The sequence below is a fragment of the Onychomys torridus genome, chromosome 22 (assembly GCF_903995425.1).
Source record: "Onychomys torridus chromosome 22, mOncTor1.1, whole genome shotgun sequence".
Lineage (NCBI taxonomy): Eukaryota > Metazoa > Chordata > Mammalia > Rodentia > Cricetidae > Onychomys > Onychomys torridus.
The window spans coordinates 41,433,096-41,460,632 of NC_050464.1; the positions used below are offsets into that span (position 1 = coordinate 41,433,096).

General features: G+C 54.0%; 1 protein-coding gene across 1 annotated transcript; it reads right to left on the reverse strand.

The window, feature by feature from the left end:
* Positions 1-1,229: 1,229 nt before the first annotated feature.
* Mn1 (MN1 proto-oncogene, transcriptional regulator) lies at positions 1,230-26,706 on the reverse strand. Its single transcript, XM_036171779.1, has 2 exons — positions 22,082-26,706; positions 1,230-3,726 (listed from the first exon to the last, which is right to left on the reverse strand). The coding sequence occupies exons 1-2, from the start codon at positions 25,800-25,802 to the stop codon at positions 3,551-3,553; spliced, it is 3,897 nt and encodes a 1,298-aa protein (XP_036027672.1). The 5' UTR covers positions 25,803-26,706; the 3' UTR covers positions 1,230-3,550.
* Positions 26,707-27,537: the final 831 nt, after the last annotated feature.

Sequence of the window (27,537 nt, forward strand, 5' to 3'; positions counted from 1 at the left end):
CACTCATTCTCGTCCTCCTCCACAGGTAGAGAGCATGTCTACAGCCCACCTTCACTCCATTTGGAAAGAAGGGGATGCAGGCCACCCTAGGTTACCACACAGACATGCAGCTCTCCCCAAAGCGATGCCAAAGCCGTGGCAGTGCATCCCGAGCCTTCTTCCTCATGGCGTCCCACCCACTGTAGTAACCCTCACACTGCACCCATTTCACCCGTGAGGACGAGGAGGTGCCCAAGGCCACAGCCACGGGTTTTTTTGTTTTTTTGTTTGTTTGTTTTTTGTTTTGTTTTGTTTTGTTTTTAAGTATATAGTTCAGTGTTGTTAAGCCTATCACGAGATTCTAAATTCAATCTCAAATCATGACTTTACTCTTTTTTTTTTTAATCTTATGTTTATTGGTGTTTGCCTGCATGTATGTCTATGTGAGGGTGTCAGAAGCCCTGGAACTGTAGTTACAGACAGATGAGAGGTGCCATGTGGATGCTGGGAATTAAACCAAGGTCCTCGGGAAGAGCAGCCAGTGCTTTTAACCACTGAGCCACCTCTCCAGCCCCCACAGCCACATTCTGGGCATCAGTCACACAGCTGAACACAAGACCCCAGAAGGTCCTACAACCCTCCACAGCTTCCCACACCCCTGGCCCCACCACTGGGATGTCTGACGGGGGCACTCCTTCCACACAAGGCAAAACTGGAGACATCCTGGATGTCATTACGTCGGGAAAAGGAATCCTGCTGAGGCTCAGTGGATAGGAGCCTGGGATCTGTGAGGAGGGGTGTGCACCCACCCTGCCCTGCAAGAGAAAAAGTGATCAGGCCCTGAGGGGGATACATCAAGGCTGTGAGGCCCTGGGGTAACCTGACTCAGAACATATACATGTGCACACACATATGCATATGCATACATGCATGTGTACAGTGTACACACGCATTCTGCATGACTGACATGTAAGTCAGGCAGGTGTGGTGGCCACCTATAACCCCCACCCTTAGGAGACACAGCTGGGGAATCCTCACGGCTACCTGGCTAGCCAGGCTAACCAAACCGGTGAGAGCTGGACGCTACAAGTGATGGGATGTTGGAGGAAGACCACCCGATGTCAACTTCAGGCTTCCCCAAGTGCACGTGCACACACGTGTGAACACGCAGGCAAACCAAACACAATACATGTGCAAAGAGCAAGGATCCTGTGGAAAGAAACAAATCCTGCCCACAAACATGCCCCAGACACCATTAACGTTGTATTTATTGTTATTTAAGCCGCTCAGCAAAACATATACACGTATATACAGTAATGCGTGAATACGGAAGACTCAACTTTACATATTTTTTTTAAAAAAAGAAAGAAAAATACCACTCAGTTTCATGAGCTATTGTCACTGTCTTCCCAAGCATTTCAGAAACGGTTTTTCTTTAAGAGTCAAAAAAGCTTACAGGCTCACGCACCGCACCGCAGGGTTAAGGGTTCATATTTTACATGTGCAATAGCAATTTCCTTCTCTCTACTGGAGTTGGCTGCATACTGATTACAGTGTCCCCAGGCTCTCTCGCGCTTCGGGCGTGGTTTTCGTCCGCTTTTATTCTTTCCACTAAAACCAAGCTTAATGACATGGCATCCTTTTGCTTAAGGCTATTTTAAACGCTCTTTCACCCTGGGGTCGTGGGGAGTGAGAACATGAGAACACTGGACACTTCCGGGGGTTGAAGGTGGCCTGAGCCACACGCCGGTGGCTGCATGTGGACTTGGTGCTGGGACGTTTGCTGATGGACGGTGGGACACTCGTTCCCCAGCCTTAAGCAGTGAAGGAGAAGTCATTCCTGTTTGGGAGTGAAAGGCTGGCTCTCTCAGCTAGCTAGACATCGCAAACTCTGAGGGTGAATGTGGAGTCTGGACCAAAGCCTGGAGGATGCTCCTATGGCCATGCCCTCACCGCTTGGGGCACAGAACAGAGGGCACTTCCTGCTCACCGGCCCATGTCACCTGTTTCTGTCTGCCCTCTGAGCCCCATCACACTGCCCAGGCAGCAAGTGTAGACCCTGGGGGCTCAGACCTCAGCCAGGAGGAGGAGGAGCACAGGACGGGGAGAGAGCCAGCTTTTGGCAAGTGGCTCCCATAGTTGAAAGTTGACACAAACAATATGGGTATCTGGAGAGCCCCGAGCCTTCAGGCCTCTTGCTAAGAAAAGGAAGGGGGTTCTGTCAAGTTGGGGGGCAGTGGGGGCTCAGAAAGGCGCAATGGGGAAGACACACCAGCAAAAAAAAACTGAGCTGAGACAGGGAGGGCTGGCTCTGGCCTGACCCTCCCAGGGACGGCCGGCCCCACAGCAGTGGGTCACACAGGTCGGTAGGGTATAGACCACACCCTAAGGTGTCTCCACATCAGCACCGCAATCTCTGCTCCTCTCTGCTTGGGGGGGGGGGGGGGGGGGAAGGGGGAGTGCCTCTCCCAGGGAACACATTGGGTCGGGCTCTGCTTTTAAATCTGAATGAAATGAAATCAAAAGGGCAGGAGCTATCCCATGAAGGGAACATGAGGCCCAGGAATGGACATCATGCAGCCGTTCATTTTATCCTCTCTCCCTCCAATCCCTGTGAGGGAACTGCAGGATCAGAGAGGGTGTCTCAGCCTGAGCCTGGCTGCCTTAATCCCTCCTCCCAGGGATGGAGTCACTTAGAGTGGGCCAGGAGGAAGTGTGAGACCTGGAGGGCAGGGCCAGGAAGCCACTGGGACAACTGACTGCTCCTCTCCTGTCCCCTTGAAGGGTCACAAGACCACCCTGCAAAGCACAGAGAAGTCAGAGTGTGCAATGGCGAAATCAGTAAAGGGGAAGGGAGTTCATGGCCCTGGCAGGCTCCTTCCTCCAAGTGGCTGGTCCCAGCACCCCAGCACCCAGCACACAACCCAGGAGGGACCCGAGGAACAGTTCCCAGTGGGAGGAAGCTAGCAGAAGGCTAAGGGTCAGTGAGGAAAATACCTCTCCAAGTTCTCCGCGAACAGAGAAAACCCAGTCCCTGGCCGTTCCTCAAGTTGCTCCTTGTCCTGTCTCCTAACTGGTAACGACCAGAGTAGCGAATGCTACAGAGACCCTTCGGCTTCCACCCGGAACTATTCCAGAACGCTGTTCCCCAAGATCTCCATCTTAGTCAGTGATGAACAGAAGCAATGGGGAAAGAGAAGGAGGAGGGAAGAATCAAAGAGGATAAAAAAGAAAAGGGGTACCAGGTGCACCCTGCCTTGGCTTAAACAAGGCAAGGGCCTTCTAGAACACACTCCGAGTACAGAAAACAGGGGACTCTCTAGCAGGAAAACGGCTTGCTTGAGACAGCGCTCCTTGTTGGCTGAGAATGGACACTGGTGTCACGACGTGGCACGAGGCCTCTAATTATTTTCTGAGGTTCTTTTTATCAACCTTCCCCAGCCCCTTTCCAAATGAACCCTTTCCATTCCGAGTGCCAATAAGCAGGTACCAACTTAGACAAAAAAGCATGAGTCTGCTCAGCCACAGAGGCCCTCACGGGTGGGTAGGGCAGGGAGGGACTCCCATGGGCTCAAGTCAGGGCGGCCACAAACGTCCCGAATCGGTTGGAGATGTCGGAGTGCAGAGACCGCCAGGTGGGTACGGAGGCGCGGGCCTTGGGGTCACCATCTGTGCAGTGGACGCTCAGGCACTGCAGGTGACTGCCGGGCTGGGTGGCTGAGGCCTTGTTGGTAGGGAGGTCATGGGCTGTGGAGAAAGGAGACACACACGAGTTAGTAGGCAGTGGGAGACCCTTCGGGGTGATGATGGCAGTGGGGTGATGAGGCAGCATCTGGCCCTCTTTCGTGGCTGGAGACAATCTCAGAGGCTCAGCTGTGAAGACTACCTAAGAAAAGCCCACCACGCCACACCCACACCACCTCTAAGTCTGTCGCTCCCTGGGAGGTAGAAGGTAGGAAATGACATCAGAGTTTGCCCACCTCTGTTTGGACAAAGACTCACGGACACCAGGAGAGATAAAAGCCCATCTAAAATCGCATCGGAGTATGTGTGCACAGGACTTCATAGCTATCCTAGGGAGTGGGGGAGACTGTCTGGTACCCTGGACAGACACTTGCTGAGGGCTTACTCTGCACTTAGCACATCTTTACATAGACACTCTAGAGCTAAGGGTGGTCATCCCACTTTTACAGCTAAGAAGACTGAGGTCCAGAAAGGGCTCAGAAGCGGTGGCTTAGGGGTGGGCTGGCAAGGGAGGAGCCAATAGACACCTACATGTCCTTCACCCTCCCAGCCCTGCACTTTACAGACAGGCATCTGTGGCCCAGAGAGGCACAGAAACTTGCTGGAAACATACAGTTCTAACTAAGACCCCAGTTCTACAAAGGAACCCAAGTCTCGTCCTCTGAAAACGGAATGACCCAGGCACGTGGGCCTCACATGCATCAGTTATCAAGGCTATTACTATGTTCAAGTGTTTGTATAAACTAGAAAGTGCCATGAAGTGCTCAAGGCAGTAGACAGAGTTGAGCTCCCAGGCCCTATCAGCCATCCATCGCTGTGGAAAGGCTTCCTATACCTCCTCCACACCTCACAGGAAGCCACCTCAACCCCCAACGCGCTCAGCTGATTACACTGACCCAGAGCTACCACACGTCACAGTTGTCTCTGTGTCAGAGATATGCCTGAAGGGAAAGGCACTGAACACCCACTAACATGTTAGCAGGATTTAGGACAGAGTACGTGTGTGTGTGTGTGTGTGTGTGTGTGTGTGTGTGTGTGTGTGTGTGTGTGTGCGTGCGCGCGTGCGCGCGCGCCCTCCTCTGCTTGAGGTAGAGATGGGACAGATCAGTTTTCAGAGCACACTGCCAAGCCATGCTGGACTCTGCCCTACTATGTTTGAATGACAATTTCCCAATTCTCCTTTGTCAGAGGGTCAGGTACCCTGCCTAAGGCTCGGCCACCAGGAAGGCTCAGGAAGCTAGATGTGAATGTGGACAAATGTGAATTCAGTAGACAGCCAGTAAGATGGAATTGGGGTGGGGGCCCAACTAAGACTAAGAAGGCACACCCAGATACTGACCTCCATGATCCGCTCACCCTCATCATTACAGCAGAAGTTGCCCACCCACCCCGCCCAGTACCTAGGATTAAGATGTTGTTGAAGAGATGAAGAATTCACCCTGGCAGGGTCCTTCCCCTGGATCTTCCTGGACAGGGAACACCCCATTTGAAAGCCAAGATGGCCTCTCTGATGGAGAAAGCTAGCTGTCCTATGGTTGAGGGTGTTCACTCTGCCTGAGGCCATCTCCAGTTAGAACCAAAGACAATGAGGAAGTCATCAAAAGTGATTTCTGCAAGGACCCCCTTGATTAAGCCACGGGTCTTGGTTTAATTGCCTTCAAATGCAGGCAGGCAGGCCCGGTCACATGTATTTCAACCTGATCTTGTTAGATAATAATAATAATAATAATAATAATAATAATAATAACCAATAAAATGCACAGGGAAGTCTAACATCCAGTAGGAGGCTGGCTAGCTCCAGGGCAGGCAGGAAACAGGGCCTAGAGCACTGGTTCTCAACCCTCCCAATGCTGTGACCCTTTATAATACAGCTCTCTTCATGTTGCAGTAACCCCCATCCATAGAATTATTTTATTGCTACTTCATAATTGTAATTTTGCTACTGTTATGAATCACAATATCAAGATCTGTGTTTTCCAACGATCTTAGGTGAGCCCTGTGAAGGGGTCATTCAGCCCCAAAGGAGTCGTGACACACATGTTGAGAACCACTAGCCTAGAAGAAAGCATGGGAGTATCCCAGTCCTTGGGCTGCACATCACTGGCCTCCTCTTTCTTGACACTGCATGGCTCCAGGCTCCTCAACAGCCCTGATCTCTTCCAAGCCACCATGACAGTCAAAACAACACAGGCCTGGTCATCTGGGACACAGACCGGTTTTGGAGGAGCCCAAAAGAGCATGCTGGGGTAGCTGCTGCAGGAGAGAAAGAAGGAGTCAGGGTAGGTGTCTGGGGGGCATCAAAGACACCTAGTCGGCCGGCTCAGCCCCAGCCTTGAGAGTGTGCACTTGAGGCTAGCCTGGGCTATGTCTCAATAGAGGGAAAGATCTGCAGGGTACTTCTCCCATCCGGCCAACGAGGATGTCAGAGCAGCAGGGAGGCCCTGTGATTAAGGGCTGACAGGTCTGTTTCATCACTGCCCACACCCACACGCAGGCAACACTATGCTGTGAGATGTTCTTAGCAGTCTCCCAGGGACTTTCTACAACAGTTTCCTCAAATTAGCAAGGGGCAGATTCTCAAAAGCTGTACACAAGCAGGCATTGAAGAAGCAGCTACATGAAGCAGAGTGTTCTCAAACTCATGGATGTGGCCAGCAAGACGGCTCAGTGGGTAAAGCCACTTGCTGCTAAGCCTGATGACCTGAGTTTGGTACCCAGGACAAACAGCAGAGGGACAGAACTGACTCCCAAAAGCTGTCCTCTGACTTCCAAGTACACCACTGTAAAATATGTACACACATGCACACAAATAAATGAACGACAAAAATAAAAAACACCAATTTCCATGCCTCGGCAGATGCATTTTTCTTACTGGCTTGCACTTGAAAACACACAGCAAACTTGGGGAGTCCCACAGCCCCAGGACCTCTCTGCCCTGCCCAGCACCTGGGATCACCCCCACCTGAAACCACAGATCACTGGCCCCCTTCTTTCTGTGGCATCCCTGGGCTGCCCACAGGTTCCAGATTCTACACATCAGAACCATGTTTCTGCCAAGGCCCTGGAACAGATGAGCCATGGCAGGCATTAGGATGAGAACTCTTCAAGAACATCACCGTACACCACATAACCCAAAAGACAGTTGAGAAAACTGAGGCTTGGAGAGCTGAAGGATCCATCCAGTGGGATGCCACAACCTTTGATTCTTTCATTGTCTTCCTCCCCCAGGTCTGGGACACACCAGCCAATGCCGATGACCAGCAGGCTCCAAGTAAGACAGGAAATCCCACCAGTCAGCCAAGTCCCAAAGACGGTAAGAAGCTGAAAGTGGAAAATGGCATATCACAGGAGGAGTCATGGGGCAAGGTTGGAATAGAGAAGAAGTGGATGGGTTGGGATGGAGAGTACCTCCCTGGCAGAGATGGATGATATTGGGTTCTGGCCCAGCTCTCTGGCTTCGGGGGTCAAAGATGGCAGAGTGCTGGGGCCGTTGTGCTCAGTATTATCTATGACAGACAATGGGCCCACCTGAAATCGACAGGAAACAGCCCTGCTGGGATGGTCCTGTGCCCCTGTACACACAAAAAGCTCCCTGCTCATTAGGAGAGGCCAGGATCTGTGTCTTGGATTCCAGAGGCCCAATGAGGAGGAGATAAGAACTGTCTTTGTTATCAGCCACACCCAATAATGACACTGAGGCCCAGTGCTCTGAGCCCAGCTCTGTTACCTGTGGGGAGCACTCAACAAAAACTGGACTAGCCCAGGGTAGGGAGTGTGGGAGAGCAGTGTTACCTCCAGTACATGCTAAGGAAGTACAGCCTCCTCCTGTGCCCTTGCCTAAGCATGGCTCATAAAAGTGAGTGTGAGTCTGCATACCATCCCTCCAAGACAGATGGACTTGGACAGGCCACACCCAATCACTGAGCCTCATTTTCCTATCTGCAAACGGGTATAGGCTGAGGGCGCTGCATTCCTTTGCCACACCGGGAGGAAGTGAAAGAAAAGCTTCCAGAAGGTGGAAGCCAGGGCAGTCACCTGGGTGGATGCTGTGCCTCCCTGCTGGTGACCTCTGTGGTCCTCAAGAACAACGGTTGAGGGACACAGGAAACAGACACCCTGGACCAGCAGATCAATCCTGGCTTACCCTGAGCAGAGGACCACAGATGCCCCAGGAGAGGCAAGCTGGGCCCCACCTTGGTGCCCCAGCTCCTCCTCCTAGGGGGTGCCAAGGATATCCCCTGCCCTAACTGGTGGCCTGGCTTGGAATGAGGAGGACATTCTAGGTCATCTTGAATTCAAATAAACCCCAGTTAACTAAAAATCTATGGTAACATGGGCTCTCACCCTCCAGAGCCCAAAACCTCTCCAGCTCTCATCATGCTCGCAGTGAAACACAGCTGTCCTGACCATGTGCACAAATCCTCTGGACGCTGCCATTACACCCTGGAACCTGCACAATTAGACATGACTGACTTCAAGACACAGGAGTCCATGGAACAGATCCAGGAATTCTGTGGCTGAAACATCAGCTAAAGAGCATGCACATCACGGGCATCAGCAGCTTCAATTTTACCCCCAGAATGCCACGGTTCACTCTTTCCCACCATCCAGAACTCAGCATTGTGTCTACATCTCCCGCAGACCTCCCTGCAGCCCAGACTAGAGATGTGTGCATGTCCCCTCCTCGTTTGCAGGCTGGCCCATCCTGTGACGCTGTCGTTATTGCCGTCTGTGGTCTATCTCCTAGAAGGCAGACTGCACCAGAGTGGGGCTTTGGTCCCTGCGGCTCCCCTCAGCCTGACGTACGGTGAGGGCTTGCGGGGTATGTGTCTGTTGAATGATCTGAAGTTTATTCTAACCCCAGGCCACTCACTGCTGCCCAGGAATTCCTTGGTTTCCTGGGCACTACTGATGGGTGGAGCTGGATGATTTTATCGTTGGGGGGAAGGGGCCACACCTCATGTTTAACAGCCTGCCAGTCCTCTGACCATTAGACTCCAAGAGACGCCAGACTTGGCGTGACAACCAGAGCTGTATCTAGATGCTCCTAAAACTCCCCTGGGGGACATCACCCTGGGTGAGACCACCACTATCAGCCCCATTTGCATCCACAAACACTGAAGATCAGAAGTAGGCATAACTGGATTGGGGATCAGAGAACCATCCCTCTAAATTCAGCACCCCAAGCTCTCTGCGACTCAGCCCACACCCACCTTTGAGAGGACCACAGGATTATGCCTGTCTGCAGCGGAAGGAACCAATGCTCAGAGAGGTGGTGTTCCCACCCAAAGCCACACAGCACAGGGGAAATCCAACTCCTAACACCCTGATCCCAACAGGAGCAGAGACCTCACTGTCTGTCAACACTCTGCCCCCAGGTCACTCTCTCTGCTCAGCCTCAGTTCTGCAGGTTGCTGAGGCCCCACCTGAGGTGCTAGACACCAAGGTTTTGCGGGTATACTGTCAGCTCCCAGACTGTTTATGGCTGGCTCTGGCTCCTTGCCCAGAACTGGGAGGCTAGGGTCGGGGTAGCTCATGAATTCCTCCAACAGGAAGGGTGACCGTTATGCACACCGGGGACTGCTTCCCAGCCGGGTATTGCTGTCAGAAGGAAGAAAAACACCTCCGTGCTCCCAGCTGGCAGCGACCAACAGTGCTTGACAGCGCCTGATAGCGCCGCCAGCCGCCGAGGCAGGCATGAGGCCTGTCCAACAGTCTCAGACAAGAGGGGCTGTACAGGGCTTATCTCCCACGCTCCAGCCTGAGGGTGAGGCTGAATTATTGCTGCCTCAGTTTCCCCAACCCTCAGATCAGACAAACCGTAAAAGCAACGCTTTGTGTATGTCTTCCATCTCTGAAGGTCTTAAACGGGAAGCGGCGAGCAGAGCTGGCCGGGAGCGAAGGCTGGCGCTGTGTGGACGGCTCCTGATGGCAGCTCACTGAGGGAAAACTATTATTAGCCTCTTCACCAACGGAAAATAGAAGCACAGAGAGGCTGAGTAACCTGCCCAAGGGCACACCGACAGGAAGGAGAGTGGCTGGGTTTTGAACCCAGGAGGTCTGGCTTTGGAGCCTATGCCTCCACATTATCCCAACACCTGTCCCCATCACACAAGATGGTTTTCACAGGATTTCTGTGGGAGAAATACTCCTTTTCTCCTTTTTTCTCTGTGTCAAAGATGCCAGATGGGGAGCAAGGAACTGAATGTCTGAGATAACGTGGCTCAGAAAAGCCAGAGATCCAGGCCTGAGGCACGGTCTCTCATCCGGGAGGATGAAGTATCCTATGGCTTCCCCAGGATCCGGACCCATCTGCAAGGGCAGAAAATGCTGAATGCCTCCCCACCCACCCCCGCCACCCCAGGAGGGTGTCCTGGGGCAGTCTAGAAGGGTTTGGAAATTTCTAGTTCGAAACCTGGCTTTGGGCTGTACAACACTTAGCTGGATGAGAGAAAGCCTAGCTCCCCGGTGAAAAAGAAAAACCCACTGGGAGCTATGCTGTGTGACCTTGGCTGAGTTGCCTGCCCTCTCTGGGCAGTTCTCTCAGCAAGGGGAAATGTCTCAGGACAGGGACATTAAAGACAGGAATAAGTTTCTCCCACATTAGAACTTTTGGGTTAACCCTGTTCCGCACATGGGAGCAGCACAGATGTGTATTCTGAGGTGCTCTTCAGTGGCAGCGATACCTCCCAACAGGATCACCTGAACAAGGCAAGCCCACGAACCAACCCTGGGGAAGCCTGTGACAAGCTGGCAACACGTGTTGCTGTGAGTTGCCCAGCCTGTACCTTATCCCCTGCCCAGATCAGTCATTCAGGCAGGCGCTGCTGGACCTGGCCCCTAGATCAGCCCCTTGCTGGGTACTCAGGACAAAACAGTCCCCTTCCCAGCTGTCACCTAGGAAGGAGCTGGCCTGCCCTGCAGGCAGGCAGGCAAACACAATCAAAAAGAATCATGGGAACTCCCCAAGCTGAGGGAGGGGCTTGTTGGGGGGTGAGGCCACTCTCAAGGGCCAGGCCAGGGCTCAGCCTCCAGAGCTCAGGCTTTAGGACTAATTGCTTTATGCATAGAAACCACCAAACACCCCAGGCCTAGGGCAGGAAAAGGAAGGAAACAGACGGGGCAGATGTGGTCTCGGCTACCTGTCTCAGCCTACACAGGCACAGTCATTCCCCAGGCTCCCCAGCAGGGAAGGGCTGGGGTACCGGATCTGCCTGCTACCGATGAACATGTCCGCTCTACCCCCAAGTTCAAAATGAAACTTGCTCCTGTTTGGGAAAAGAATTTCATTAGGGGGAAAATATAATATGAAAATACCCATTTAGAAGGAATGTGCTATTAATTCTTAGTACTCCATGCAGAAGGGAAAATTGCATTTTTATCTAAATGGTTTTTCTGCATAAGCCATTTACAATGTACTGCGCTTCTCTGTAATAGGCCCTGCTAACCATTAGTGCTGGGACACCCAGGCTGAGAGCTGAGATCACCCTCAAACACATTTACTCCAACCCCTGAAATGCTATTCAGAGGGGGACTCGGCAAAACGGACCCCAAGTCCTTTTAAAGGAAGAAACAAAATGCTTCTGAGCAGAGGAGAGGGTGCCAAGGAAGAGAGGAGATAGTTTAAGCCAAAAGCAAATGTCCTGGCTCCCTCTCACCAGGGGCCGTGCCAAATCACCACCGCTTCTTGGTTGTGTGGTTCTAACCATGCAACCACTCCCTGTCTGTACGCGACACACCACAGCATGCACGTCTCCATCAAACCAGCAAATAAGGATAGAATGAAATTCAGAACATCAAAACAAACTATTTTTAAACGCTGAGCAAACAGCAAGATGGTAACACTGCCGTCTCCCAGTAAACCACATTTCTCTAGATTTGGAAGGCGAGGGTGTGCAAACAGCCCTACCTAATGCCTCACGGAGGTGCCGGGCTGCTCTGAACCACGCAGAGCACTCCACTGAGGGAAGTGGGATCTGTGGGGCCGTCCGCGGCCTCATGGCACCGGCCTGTCCACACAGTCTCCACAGCATCTCATGTCAAGCCAACTCAAACTTCAAAAGCAACACTTTTTTTTCCTTTTCCTCAAAGTGTCTTTCTTCCTCTTCTTCCTCTCCTCCTCCTCCTCCTCCTCCCTCTTCTTTTTAATCTTCTAGCTCTTTCTCCCTTGGATTCCCAAAATAACTACTGAATACCAAGTGGGGGGAGCTAGATTAATTCATTAAAGAGACGTGAGAGGTGGCGGGAGCTGGGCGTGGGGCTCCTTCATGGCCACCTCTGGCTGCTGTCTTCTGGCAAGTCCTGACCCATAAATTCTTACTACCAACCAGGAGCTTAAAATGTCATAATCACATTTGAGAAAGGTAACAGGTGTGCCCCCCCCCACCCTGACACAGCACCCCAGACAAGGGAGATGGGTACCGTGATCACAGGAAATGATTCTGCTTTTAAGGGTTAGATAAAGACCCTCTCCAAATTTAAAGCCAGACACCAATGTCCATTAGATTTTAACAGACCCACATAAAAAAGAAATCGTGTCCTCATCATTCCAAACGCTCGCTTTCTCGGAGCCTCAAGTTCACTGAAGGTTGGCACAGTGCCAGAAACACTCAGGCAGGGCCTGGCTGTGCAAAGATGGGGGGAAAATGATGTGTAAGAGTTAACGCAAGCGGGGACCTGGAGGTTGGGGGGGGCGCCCTCAGGAAGACGTTGGCTCAAGAATCGCCATCGCCTAACCTGCCTTTACAGTGGCAGTAGCTTTTAAAGTGTGAAGTTTACAAACACCACCTTAGAGACAGGCAGGTTGTGGGGAGCCTGCAGACAAAGAGGGGCAGCAGCTGAAACGCACACCATCAGCATGACATGTGCGTCCTGTGGAGTCAGTGTTCAGAAAGGCTCGGGATCAGTCTGCCGTCTTCCTCCTTTTCCCGGCTTTAGGAGGCCTCAGCATGGTTTCCCTTCCTTCTTTGGAAATCGACCCACACATTTCTGAAGTTACACACACGCACAGAGGCCCACACGCTACCATCCCCACTGCTTGGCACAGCAGCGGGGTGATACAGGGAGCCCCAAAGCACTGTGAGATGCCTCGGCTCAGGGTCATGTCTTCTGCCTCCCAGGCCTTAGGAATTAATACTCAGAAAACTTCCCAGGGTCCCAGGATGGAAGCATTGGAAGAGGCTAGGTTCTATGGCTGCCTCCAAGGCCCTGGGTAGCAGAAACAACTGAATAACTACCTTCTCTCCAACGGGGTACAGCTAAGGGTCACTTGTCCCCTCTTCCCAGCTTGTAAAGGGATGGGGAGTATTCTTCTGTGACTAGTGACTTGTCTCCTCCATTAATGCATACACGCATGCATGCACATACACACACACACACACACACACATACACAAACATACATATACACACACACACATACATACACTTCTAACCTCACACAAATGCTTCTCATAAATCAAACAAAATAAATGCTTATTAACTAAACTGAGCCAAAATAATGAAATACACAAGGAAATTCACCAGCCCTTCCCCAGAGGCCCAGCAGATAGCCAATTCAGCAAAACCTGATCACCACAACATCGGTGAGCCTCTACCTCACACTGAATGGGGCAAAAACTTTGTCTGAGCTTCGAGAGGCAAAAATTACCTTTTCATTTCCTTAGTAAGAGTTCTCAGGCCTGAGCTCAGAAGGACACAGACAGATACAACACACACACGTACCCAAAACACAACCCACAGAAGATGTCCAGAGCCTGGATCATTTAGAAATAGTTACAGCATAAGGACCATGCAATCACTCCCCTTCAAAAAAGCCAAATGCCAGCCTCTCTTGCCTCAGCCACTAGCCAGCAAAGCAACAGTCGGCTGCGGAGATGAAAGACCACTTGTTTCAACCAGCCAGGCCTTTCACCAGGGCATGATGGTTCCTAGTCCCTTAAAGGCCGAGCATATGTCTCTTTGCCGTGGTTCCTTCCTATACCTGGCTTACCCCAAATCAGGAAATGTCCCTTCTGCTAAACCCGTCACTAATTTGAGTTCCCTCTTGCCTTACCATTCAGAAAAAGGATGAAAATATCTACTGAGTGGGAGGCCAGTGAGGGTGTGCTGGTTCCTCAAACTGTGATGGACTTGCCACAGGGATTGGAAAAGGTAAGACCAGCTCACTTGGTCTCCAGGGGAAAAGATACAACCTACCCCCATCCCATTGTCCCAGGCTTATGGAACGACCCCAGCACATCTTCAAATTTCACTGCATATGTAGCCTTGGCTAGTTAGACATTTCTGTGGCTCAACCCACCCAAGGTCTGTCTGCGGTTATCACCACCCTGTGCTAGTTTGGCAGCTCACTGCTAACAGATCTTCCAAGCAAGACCCTCTGTATCTATGTCCTACATCCATGACCCTGTGGAGAAAGTTCGGCTTTGTCTTTGTGATAGTTATGGCATCTCCAAGCAATCCCCATATCCTTGCCTTGTCCAGGAGGCAGAAATGACTCCCATTGTTAGACATTCTTTTCCACATCTAAATCCTGAGATACAGTCAACAACACTGGACTCTTAGGGTATACCTCCCCTGTCATCTCTGTGGCAGCCACTCCTCCCACCCAAGAAAATATGCTGTACCCTAGTTCTCCAAATTGGAAAAGGCTGTTTCTTTCTCTCTCTGCCTTTTGGCTCCTGAGACAGAGCGGGGGGGCACCCACATCAGGTAAGCCTTAAAACAGTTAAGAGTTTTCAGGCAGGAGAGGACCCATCAACTTCTCAGCAGATTCTCAGCCTAGCCTAGCTTCCTCTGTAGGCTGCTTAGAGGTCTCTGCAGCGTCACCCACCTCCTCTGATCTAAGGGAGTGTCAGAAGTATCTTATTCCTGGTGGTCACTGTCAATCATTTAACAATGCTGTGTTCCAAGATCCAAAGACATCACAGTAACTGGGAAGGGTCCTATGCCCTGTGCCCTGAGTGACTAAAGGTGTGTGTGTGTGTGTGTGTGTGTGTGTGTGTGTGTGTGTGTGTTGGGGGGGGTGTTACATGAGCACATGCATAGAGGAATTCATTAACTATCACCTCACATTCCAAGAACTCCCAAATACAACCAGGAGAGCTAGATAAGCATGCTGGGGTGCCCAACTTCAAGACAGACTCATGGCCCCAGTCGCTCTATGTGAAGCCCAAGGCATCAGGAAAGCCAGAACATCCTGTCAGCCGGGGGGAAAAAAAGCCTTTCCCACACTTTAGGGTCAAAGGAACCCTTTCTGCCCAAAGACTCTTTACATACGTATCAGCACTACAGAGGAAGAAGTAATTTTAATTCCTGGAGCTCAAACACAGAGATGGGCCACTGGGTTGTTGCAGGAAGAGGGGCCAGAGCAAGAAGCTATGGAGTTCCTCCACAGTCAGTTCACAATTCTCCAAAGCCTTAGAGATCTGGGGGGGGGGGGGGGGGGGGGGGGCTTGGGTGAGGTTCTGAGTTCTCCTCTGAGTGTCTTGAAAGCACCGAGCTTTCCAAAATCCCTCAAAGGCAACACGTTCCCACCATGCTTTTCCAACTCACTTCCGCTTACTCAGAGCAAATGCCAGCCCAGGTAGCGGAGTCTACAAGCCCTGAACCAGTGGCTGTCAGAGCCATCTGAATCCCAGGATAGGGGTTTTTGTGAAGAGCCCAGAACTCTCCACAGAAAGGCCAAAAATGGGAAGAAAGACAGAGATTTCCAGTCATACAGCGGATCCACAAGCTAGAGGGAGCGTGGCATGCAAGCATGCCGAACCTCGGCGCTGTAAGGGCAAGGCAATGAGAGTCTACTTCTGCCGCCAAGGATGCGGGCTACCCTGGGCTGAACTGACCAGGTGTTTTTACCCTTCTTTTTCAGAGCAGTTCATTTCATATAAGATGACTCTTCCGGGACATTCAGAAAGAGCCAGCAGGCAAGTAGGAATGTGTTAAGACCTCCAAAACTGTTCAATTCAATCGCCTTCAGTTTAAAGGGCATCTGGGTCCCTCGGATGATGTATAAATCGTGGAAGGATTCGCAGACGATCACTATAGAGTTCTCTCTCTGATCTAGCTTTGCAAGGGAGCAGCAGTAATACAGACCACCCAGCTTTCTCAGCCCCAGATGCTATAGCTGGGATGCAGCCCTGCTCAGTAGGTTCAAGGGTGTCTACAAAGAGACTGCTAGGTCGAAGCTGAAATGACCGGAGACCGAAACAGTTACAAGACTCAGGAGAACCTGTGGTGCCTCCTGGACCTGGTGCTCCAGTAGGGTACCACTGCCTATAGCAGGCACTCAGCTGGCCTCCCAAACCTCAAGCCTGCTGATTTAAATGCAAACAAGAAAATACAGCAGGCCTCCGCTCCTTCTGGTCACAAGAAAATGATAGTTTTTAAACCTGTTCCTCACCTAAAAAAATAAAACTCAACTCCACTCTCCACTTCTGGGCACATCCCTGTAGAGTTTGGCCCTGAGAAGGCCCCACCCACAAGGCATCCTGACACTCACACCCAACAGAACAACCAATTGCCCCCAAATGAGACTCGCAAGCCGTTGTCCCAGAGGAGACTGGGTATTACATGCAGGCCCTTGGAAGATGGCAGGAAATGCTGGCCACCTTGGGCTGGCAACCCGTCCAGACAGATGTGTCAGGATTCCAGCAGCTGCCTGGGCTTGGAGCCTCATTCTGGTCTTCACAGTCCCCAGAGCAGCTCAGTGTTGGGCATGTGAAGGGACTGCTGTGCCTTTGGACACAGAGGGTCCCTGCAGGCTGAACCATGACTAATTTGAAAGCCAGGCATCATCTCTGCCACATCATTGGTACCAAAAGATTACAATAAAGGAGAAGAATTTCCATAAACAATCAGCAGTGTATGGTGCCCACAACTGGGGAAGAGGGGCATCACTGATTCAAAGATCCCTCCCCTCACAAGAAACTGGATGTGGCTGAACTTAGCTGGGAAGACGCTTCCCCACCACATGCTCACACACAAAACCCAGCGAAGGGTACAGGTGTCTATTGCTGAGATACACGGGTCTGAGGCCACCCACAGACCAGTGGCAGGGGGTTTGTAATCAGGAGCTTCAACACGATTGATTTTGAGATGTGTACCCATGTCGGCCCTTCACAGAATCGGAACCTGTCAGCTGTGGCCACTGAGATGCAGATTAGCACACTTTTGGGAAAGTAGATTGGGGACAGCAGACAAGCTGCTACAGACATGTGCCTGCCAGGGTATGGGCAGACGCTGCACAGAGGCCTGTTTTAATTACCTGTCCCCCCCCACCCCAAGACTGGACTGAACACTGAACCCCACTTGGGCTACACTCTCTTCAGCAAGCCCCCAGACTACTTCATCTGGCCTCAGTGTGTGTGAGGAGGCCAGGAAAACTCCTCTCCATCACAAGTGAAGGGAGCTATCAACATGTCTGCCATGCACAATCAAATCCTACACCCAAATCTATCTACCCAAGACACACCTAAAAATAGCTGCTTCCTAACAAACCTACCCTCAGCAGACAGACACTGACTTAAGTGAAGGTGAGGAAGGTGGACTATTCCAGCTCTTTCTGGCCAAAGAACAAACAGAGAATTAGTCAAACAGGCTGGAAAGCAGGCAGGCATGCTGGTTACGGGATAACACGCTAGCTGAGGACCCTTGGGCAAGGGAGGAGTTGGCCGTTTCTCCTGTTGCCTGCGTGTCCCCACACACTCCCCAGACATTTGATCCCATTATACAAAGCTGCGGGCTTTTCATCTCTAAAATTAGCCAAACAGAGGTAAATACAGTATTCCTAACTGACAGTATTTATCTCCTAAATGGTTTTGGCAAAGCAGATTGCTCCCTGGGCAAGGAACACAATCCAATGTTATTGTCACTCGAGTGGAGAGGAGCGGACGGACCACTAGCGATTCGCTGGATTCCACAGCGCTGAGGAGCCCCTGGTCTCCTCCAGCCAGCCCTTCCACCCAGAGGAGAATTTCACTCCTCTCATTTCAGCTGGTCCTCCAGCACGGTGGACTAAAGATGCATATTTTATATCAAGATCAAGTAGCTTGTTGGTGAGGGCAGCTGTATTCTCAGGACCGATTAAGATTCTTTGTAGAAATTTAAATACCTCTGTCAGGCAAACCAAATCATATCAGGAATCATAGAATTTCATTGCTAGAAAGAGAAATGAGATTAAGCCACCCACGCTCCTTTCCTAGAGCCCTCAATAAAACAGGAGTGCATTTCAACAGCCTCTCACTTCCGGTCTGAAGGGGCCTCGCAAGAAATCTAAATGAATTTATGTGAGAGAAGGCTATCACGAGGAACGGCCTTTCCATCAGCACAAGTTTTGTATAACTGTAAGTAAACGGTGCCTACCGGAATGCACTGGAGCTTAAGACAAAAATAAAAAAATAAATTTAAAAAACACAGCAGAAAAATGCAGGAGCAGAGACCATGGCAAGTTCAACTCTACTGAGCTTCAGCCCCTTAAAAATCCGTTGTCCTTTATTAATATTTAGTAGAAATGTATAATTGCAGATGTGTGCTACTTGGGGTTTTATGTTGGGAGGCGGGCAAGGAAGACAGGTTTATTATAGCCATGAAATATTAAACAAGCGTGGAAGAACAGTAGTTATATGCCCTTCACTAGCCAGGGAGTGGGCAGCCGGAGCACGGCCCGCACAAAGGGGGCCCCTATCCATTTACAGTACCCTTGATTAGCACCTGAGGAGCTTGGGGTTACATCTTCTGAAGTCACGTGAAGGCGTGCCAACGGTGCTGGGTGATGTTGCAGGAGAATGGCAATCGCCACGCCGGCTTACTTTCCCAGGGCAAGTCCAGATGAGACTTCAAAATTCTCTCTCTAGTGCAGGCATGATGGACACAGGGCTCCACCAGCCAGGGCTTAGCCAGGATGAGCCTGCTCCCTCAAGTCCGCCCTACATCCAACAAAACCTAGCATCCCGTTGTTCCCACCTACCCAGTACTTTCTCAGCCCTGCCTGTGTTCCTACAGGAACACAGAGGAGCGTGCAATTCCAAAAATTTCTCCCAAGTCTCTGTAAAACACACAACTTCCAAAGCTGGGGGGTGGGGGCAAGGATTGGGTGGGAAGTGCAGACAGAAGCAGCCCCACCTCACTGTGTGTGGGAGACCCTCTAGCCACTGGGTTTAATTTGCAGGGCTACCAGCCGAAAGAGGGAAGTTTGGTGAGAACAGACTAAGATCATGGAAAATTCCCGTCCTGAAAACCATGTGTGGCAAAGGACGAAAGAAAGCAGGTTTTTCCAAGTCGGTACCCACTATCTTCTACCATTTTTCCTTCCTGTGTGCCTTGAAATTCCCCCAGATCTACACTATGCCTATTACACATGGGTAGAGGTCTGGCCCACTATCTTAAAGCCACGTTATCTTTGCTGACATAACAGATGTCTGAACCACCTCAAACTCAGGTCGGCTCACCCTGCCCTTTTCTCCAACTTTGTGCAGGAAGCTTCGTGGGTAGAAGTGGAGTTTCCTTATGAAAAGGTATTTGTCTGGCTGGTTGAGAAGTCAGGGCTATGTCATCCAGAGAAGCAAGCTTCTCGCGCTCCTCATCACCATATGACCTTTGGCCTAGACTTTTTAGGAACTGCCATGGGCCAGTCAACTTTCTCCCCCTCCCAGGGACCATCTACAGCCCAAATAACAAGCGAGACACCTCCCCGCGGCTCAGTACTGGCGATGTCCTGGAGACTTCTCCTTCCAGCATGGATCACTTTGTAAAACACTGACTAGTAGTCTGTCATCTGAGCGGAGAATTCCAGAAACGGAGTTAATATTTAATCACATTAGTACTGGCATGTTTTACAGCGAGACAAAATAAAATATCAGTACAGAAATGGCCTTTGCCTGAGAGGGTGGTGGAGGGAAGCACTTTCGGGTTGGAAGTTCAAGGCCCATCAGCCTCACTGGATAGCTCCACACCAGTTAATGGAACCTCGGGACTTTTAAGAAAACAGACTTTTTTTTTTTTTTTTTTTTTTTTTACTTTTTTCTATAGCCCGCCCCCCCCCTTTTCTGACTTATTTCAAAGTGGTTCTTTCGCTGGTTGTCAGCCAGGGCTCTCAGAGGCTGACAGAAAGTTGTGTGTATTTATCTGTGCAACCTGTACAGATGGAACTGTGGGGTGTTATCCTAATGAAAAGTTTAATCATCCTGGTTTACTGCCAGTAAGGGAGACCAGAGTGTCCCTATGAAGCCTCAGCTTACAGCCGGAGCAGCACATTACAAACCTCATTTCCTCGAGCTATCTGGGGAATGTCCTTCCGATATCAGAGTGGGGGACAAAAGGGGTCAAGTAGGTATCCCCCACCAGGCTCAGGAGAAAGCCAGCCCTTCGGCCCCAAGGAATTCTGTCTCCTCACAGACAGGAGAGCTTTCCTCCAGTTTACATGGGGAAATCAACCCAAAAACAACTGGTACATGTTTGACCTATGGATGGTACCAGGACACTGAAACAAGCTAGAAAGAAAGAAGAAAGAAAGGAAGGAAGGAAGGAAGGAAGGAAGGAAGGAAGGAAGGAAGGAAGGAAGGGAGAAAGAAAGAAAGAAAGAAAGAAAGAAAGAAAGAAAGAAAGAAAGAAAGAAAGAAAGAAAGAAAGATTTCTGTAATGAAGATTCAGCACTTACAGCCTGCACCTTTCGCATTCAGAATGAGGTGGAAAGATACATAAAAAAAAAAAAAAAAATCATTAAAAACCCCACTACTTCTCCACCTAATAGGGTCCTTCTAAAGACTGGAAGGAGAAATACTAACCGGTTTTCTTTATTAGCTCTCTAATTCTTAAAAACTTTTCTCACTCCATTCTGACCAATACGTTTTTAATTACTGGGGGCGGAGGTGGGGGGCAGGCTGGACCAAGAGAGCGACTATCGACCAGGCTAGATCGGGGTGTTATATTCAAGAAAATAAGGGGGCGGCAAAAAACTGTGTCCAACTCCATTTTAAAAGCCCGAGCCGGGGGGAGTGGAGGGTCTCAAACTAACCAATTTCTGGCCTTGCCCGGGAGGAGTCTCTAGAATGCTGATGCCGGGCTCGGTGTCTGCCGTGCATGCTAAACACCCAGCTTCAAATGAGAGCGTGCGTCTGGGCATCCCAGGCCGGGCAGTAACAAGGAACAAAGAGAAAAGCAGCCAGACCACACTCGGGAACCAGAAACCTAAGGAGGACTGCCCAGACAGAGTCCCAGCACCCCCCAGCTCCTGCCTTCCTCCTCCCGAAAGGGGCCTGTCATATTTTCTTAAAACCTACCCTCCCGGATCCATACTTAAGACACAGTAGGCTGTGGGAGGGTTCAGCAGAGAACTAAAGAGAAGAGTATGGCACTTTTTTTTTTTTTAAAGACGGACTTAAAATTGCCAGCCACGCCACAGGCACCATGGTAATATTCTGTTCAGCAAAACCCAGTGAAGCACCGTGGGGAAAGGAGGCAAAACGATGTTACCAATTTCCAAAAGCTACCAGCTATGTTTCTGTAATGAAAAAGGAAAATAAAAAGGCCCCTTCCTATAAAATGTAAACTGACTGTAGCCTGCGCATCCTTAGATTTAAGAGCCCTTGGACTTTGTGCTGGCTCTGTTCCCTCCCACCTTACAGGCCTCCAGCCTGGTGGGGAAGGGGTGGGTGCTCAGAGTACAAAGAGACCTGAGACTGGACATCTGTCACCAATGCCAAGTGAGATAGTGACAACCGAAGGCCCTTTGTGTGTTAGGAACACACCGTCACGTCCCCAAACAGAAATGCTGTCCTGAAGGAATGATGTGGTCACTGCCAGGAGGAAGCCAGCCCCAGCCCTCCTGCCCGCTGTCAAGCAGATACACCTGGGATTGTGGTGGTTGCCTCGAACCCTGGCCAGTCCCAGGTGAAAGCTATTCTCTAAAAACAAATGTCCAATAAGCCCTGGCCTCTGAGTGATGCTGCCTATACCAGGGCAGGGACTTTGCAAAAGTATTACCACCTAAGCCAACTCCTGCTGAAGGCTGAGGAGGAAAGGGGGGTGGGGGTGGATGTAGCCAGGTGTCCTGCTAGAGAGGGGACCCAGAGCACGTAAGCCATGGGGCTGAATGCTGCCGGCAGCCAAGGGTCTTAGTGAGAAATGGGGAGGACAGCATCTCCAAGGCCTGAACCCTGAAAAACAGCTAAAATCGGGAGGTGAGAAGGCATAACTACAGATGATCCCCCAAAGGGGAAATCTAAGATCCTGTCACCAGGAAAACCAAAATCTGCCTGACAGCCCAGCAGGGCCAGCCAGAGGGTGCCTGGGTCTGTGGAGATGGAGCAGGCCAGCCCACACTAGGGCCGGCACCAGAATACAAGGAAGGCGGGTACATATACCTTCTTTGTTGTTGGGGTTCTGGGGCTTGGCCTTCTCCCAGGGCGCCAGCGTCTTGTCCTCATCGCCACCATCCACCAGGGCCTTGTCAGGAGGCATGTACCAGGTGGTACTGTGCTCTGCCATCAGAGAGTCCAGGTCGATGGTGCTCATGGCGCTCTTGACGGCCTCGGAGCAGCAGCTGCCCAGTTCGCTATCACCATTCTGTGCTCCTGAGGCCCCTACGGCACACTCGGCCTTTTTGCTGCCCTTGAGCCCCAGGGGCTGGTCCTCCGAGATACTGAACTGCTGTCTCTGCAGCTGGATCTGGGCCTGGAGGATCTCCAGGGGATGAATCTCATCGGGGGGCGGCGCACCGCTGCTGCTGCTGCTGCTGCTGGTCGGGGTCCGGACCTGCTCCAGGCCTGGAGTGCCAGGATGGCCAGTGCCCACGCCCCCACCGAAGCTGTCAGGGGTCGAGGTAGAGGTAGACAGGATACCCAGGCCGAGGGCAGGGGCCTTCGGTGCATGTTCCCCAGCACCCACCCCTCGAGGAGGGAGTTTGGGTGAGCTGGTGACCAGGGGGCTGCGGCTGGCTTTGGCCAGGGCTGTCGTGTTGTCAGAACTGGAGGACACTTCGTCCTCGTTCGCGTAACTTGTGCTCACCTCATCAGAGGCGAACTCGCCCACGTGTGGGGAACTACCATCCGATTTGGCTGTGCTGTCCAGGGACGCCATGAGGTCCGGCTGGTCCCCGAGGAGCAACTCGGCTCCCTTTCCCCACGATGGTGACGTGAGGGCCTTCTCATGGGGCGTGGGCCCGCGGGCCTCATTCACTGAGCTCCCTGCAGCAGCCGAGCTGGGAACCTGCTGCTGCCCGGGGCTCACCCCTGGTGCTCCCCCACTGTCAGGAACTGCGGAGTACTTGTCAAAGAAGGTCCCTGGGCTCACGTGACCGCTGTCCCTTTTTCTGCGTCCCCTTCCCCGGCCACCACCCCCTGGGACAGGCTTGCCATCGTTCCCCGATGTTGATTCCAGGGTGTAATTGGGGGAGAGACTGGTGCCATCCCCCTGGATGGATGGGTTGGGCGGTCCTGAGGATTTGGAGCCGCCACTAGTGGCCCCGGAAGGGCCTCCGGGTCCAGGGGCCCCAGTAGTCCCTCCAGGGAAGTAATCCGAGCCCGGGTTGCTGGCTGCGGCCGCACTGTCGGGCTCGTTCTGGCTCAGTTTCCTCTTCCCCTCGGGTGGGTTCTTCTTGTTGAAAGTCACGTTGAGGTTGGGAGCACCCAGGCTGGCGATCATGTTCTGGCAAGCGGTGGAGAGCGCAGCCAGGCAGCTCTGGCCGAACAGGTTGTCCTTGGAGCTGGGCTTGTTGAAGGACCCCAACGACAGCGCGCCCAGTTTACTGGCCGAGTTGCGCTGGCTGGGCTGGAAATCCTGCTGCGGCGGGTAAGCTCCCCCGGCAGCGCCGGAGCTGCCGCCGCCCGCGCCCGTACTCGGGGGCGAGTTCACGCCTGGAGCGCTGTGCGGCGTGGCCTGCCGGCTCCCGGAGCCAAATGGAAAGCCGGGCTGGCCCCCGAGAGCAGGAGCAGGGAAGTCCGGAGGCTGGGGCCGCCGCTCCGACGGAGCGTTGGGCAGTCCCACACCGGCCCCAGGTGACTGCAACTGGCCTAGGCTAGCCAAGCTGCCCCCAAACTGCAACCCTGGCGAAGCCAGCGCTGGCACGTGGCCTTCCCCCGGCATCCTCAGAGGCTCCTGCAGAGAGCCTCGAAATAGCACCCCTGAGCCACCCGGAGCAGGGGGAGGTGCCAGGCCAGGGTCGTGCGGGCCACAGTCGGCCGGCAACCCCGCGCCGCCCATCCTCCGGGGCAGCAGGTCTCCGGGCGGGTGTGGACCCGGGAACCACGCGCTCTCCTGCGCTAGGTGGGGCGCCTGCTGCTCGAAGCCGCCCAGGCGCCCCGCACCCGCGCTGCTGCCTTCGCGTTCAAAGTTCGTCTGAGCCAAGCCGCTCACGGAACCTCCGTGGACCAGGCCACCCTGGCCCACGTCCCCAGGATGGCCTAGCTGGGCTAGGTTGGGCTGTCGCAACCGCTGCTGCTGGTTCCGAGACGCCATCTGTTTAATTATGAGGGCCGCATTCTGGCGTTGCTGTTGCTGTTGCTGCTGTTGCTGTTGTTGCTGCTGTTGATGCTGCTGCTGTTGCTGCTGCTGCAGAGACTGGTGGTCGGGACCTGGGTGCTGCAAGGGCGGTCCCGAGGGGAAGCTGTCCGGCACAGGCGGTGTGAACTCGCCTGGAAGGCCTGGGTAAGCAGAGGGAGAGACTTGGTTGTCCAGGGCGCCGTTATGCATGCTGCCATTCCACGAGGCACAACGGTCCACGCCTGCGCTGCCCGGGAAGTCAAAGCGCGGCCTCTTGGCCACGTTCATGTAGGGGGGCGCATCGAAATGCTGCAGCCTCTGGTTGGGCGCCTGCTGAGGAGGGGGATGCTGCATGCTGAAAACGGGCTCAGAATACGGGTGCATGCTCCGGTTCTCTAGCCGGTGGATGGGGTACTCGAACTGCGCGTGCTGGCTGGGCAGCATAGGGCCCCCGTCCTGCAGGCCGCCGCTGGGAGTGCCAGCTTCGCCCTGCTGGGGCCGCGGGAGAGCAGGAGGGCAAGAATTCTGTCGGACCAGAAGCCCGGCCGGTGGCGGCTGCTGCTGGGGGGGCTGCTGCTGCGGGGGTGGTGGGGCCTGCTGGGGAGGCTGCATTAACGGGTGCCGGGAGCCCACTGTAGGCTCCAGACCCACAGGCATCTTTCTGGCCCCGCCAAACCTCTCGAAGAACACTCCGTGCTGAGGTTGCTGCTGCTGTGGCGGAGGCTGCGGTGGCTGGCCGTGCATTTTGGACAAACCCACCATGCCTGCGGCCCTGGGCATGGCTGAAGCACCCGGGAAAGCGCCCCCGGGAACCTGGCGACCCGCCGCATAATGTGGCAGCTGCCCTTCGGAGTCAGAGGGCGAAAACATGTCAAAATGTCCTGAGGGCGGCTCGCCCGGGTAATTGTATTCCAGCGAATCTACAGCTCCTTGGTTCGTCACCCTCCGGGGCTCCAGACTGTGAGACTCCGAGCCGCTGGAGGCGGGCAGGCCGTGGAAAGAGGCAGCCCGGTTAGGGCTCTGGTCCAGCGGCAGACACGGGGCAGGCACGGCGTGGCCCGAGGTGCCCGAACTATGGAAGTCCGGGAGGTTTCCTGGCCGCTGCGGGCCGAAGCCCTCCGGCCCCTGGCTCTCCGCCATGTGCTCGTAACTCTCTGCGAAGGGCGGCTGGCTGCCCAGGCCGCCTGCTGCACCTCCGTAGCCAAGCAGCCGGCCCCCGTGCAGACACGAGGCACCTGGGTCAGGACCACCGAAGTTGCCCCCGAAGTGGGGGTGATGCTGGTGCGGGTGGTGGCCTCCGGGGTGGCTATGGTGAGGCTGCTGGCCACCAAAGAAGCCATGCACAGGCTGCGCCTGCAGCCCCCCTGCGTGCAGCTCGGAGTGGCCGCGCGCGTGGAAGCCATAGGGCTCCATGTTCAAACCCAAGATCGGGGGTTCACCCAAAGCGCTTATGGCAGGGTCCACAGGGCCAGGAGGGGGCCCGGCGTGGAAAGCAGGAGCTTTAAAGTGGGCGTTCATGTTCAGTCCGGCTTCGTTAAAGTTCCCCTCGCCCTGGCCAGCGTGCCGGCTGTTGATCTGGGGCTCGAACTGGTCCAGCCCAAACATACTTGGCGGGGGGCGGGGGAATCAATAGGGCATGACAGCCTGCTCCGCCGCGCGCCTCGGGCCAGCTACTCGCTTCAGCCGCGGCTCCGGCGCTCCGGGACGTTCTGTACGGCGCGCGGGGCGCAGCGCTCACCGCCACCCGGCCAGGCGCGCGGGCGCTGGCTAAGAGCTCTCCGCTGCTCTCCGGAACCTCGGGATCTACCCAAGCGGGCCTCTCACGTCTTGTGAGGCCGCGGCGCCTCCTGGAGCCTAGTCGGGGGGCCCATGCCCCGGGCGGATGGCACGGCCGCGGGTGGGTATGCAGGAAGGAGACCTGGCGGTCGACGAGCTGAGACAAAAAGTTAAGTCGGGGAGAGGGAAAGGGGCGGGAGAAAGGAATGATCACCTTCTGGAGTCCGCGGCGCGGCGGCTGGGGCTGTAGGGGAGCCCTTTGGTCCCTCCCCTGCCCTGAGTCCCCGCGCCCGGGTCGCACGGGCTCCCGCACCTCCGGGCGATCGGCGGCGAATGCTTCAGCGGCTCGCAAGACAGGCGGCTCCGCTCCTCATCGCCGGTGCTGGCCCCGCAGCAGGAGATGCGGGCGCCGGAGCGGGAGCGCAGGCTGCGGGATACGCGCGGCTCCGCGGCTCGGGCTCGTCCGCCAGTCGCCGCGCGAGTTCGCGGGCGTCTCAGGCCGCGCGCGGGCGGGGAGGCGTGTGGGGCCGGTGGTTCCGAGGCTGCGGTTCCCGCCTCCGCGCTCCGCGGGTGCCCTCGGACCCGGGAAGGGGCCGCGCGGGCGAGCTGGGCGCGCGGGGCGGGCGGGGCGTTGCGAGGTCCGGGCTCCCGCTCCGCGTCTGCCTCTAGCCGGCGCCGGGAGAAGCAGCAACAAGTTTTGCGTTTCAGCAATCCATTCCAGCCATTACCTCTGCACCAATCAGCGCCGCCCGAGCGGGCCCGGGGGCGGGGCTCGCTCTTAAGGTGGTCCCGGGTCCCGGCTGCGCAGGCCTGGCCACCGACCCGAGCTACTCCCGGTCCAGCCTACGGCGATGGGGGTGCGCCCTGAGTGCCCCCGGCTGGGGAGGGCGCGAGCAGAGGACTACGGCGGGAGCCGGGCTTTGTCCGCCCCTTCCCATTCACACTGTTCCCAACTCCCCACCCCCAACTGGAGCCAGCACGACCTGCCGGGTGGGCAGGGGGCGGGGAGGTGGGCGGTGAGCTGTGCGGGGCGCACAGACAATGGGGTCGCCTGGCAGAGCCCCGGGACTCGCCCGGGAAAGTCGCTAAGTGTCGCCTGTGCTGCAGCCCGGGGCGGCGCCCCAGGGAACCGGCCCTGGGAAGTTCACGATGTGATCGCCGAGGGGGGAAACACGAAGTAAGGTTGTCTCCCAGAGCCAGGACTGGTTTGCCGAGTCTCCCACCGTCTGCGGCTTCCGGTTCTCTGCCTCTAGTTCCACCGGGAAGAAGCCACGCACATTCGGCCGCTTTCTGAGGACACTTTGGGTGAGCCCGGCGCGGGAGCAGCGAAGCGAAACAATGCGGAACCCCGAGAAGAGCGACGCGCAGAGCGCACACAGCAGGGGCCCGACACCTTGCGGCGGCCACAGGCGCACAGGCCCAGGCCCTGGAGGACGCGAAGTCGGACTCCTTCCTTAAGAGATCAATTAAACTGAAGAGGTCAAGGGACGGAATTGGATTGTGATACAAAAATCAATAGGAATAATTTAATATCTGCCCTGTTTCCTATGAAATATTTATCCCG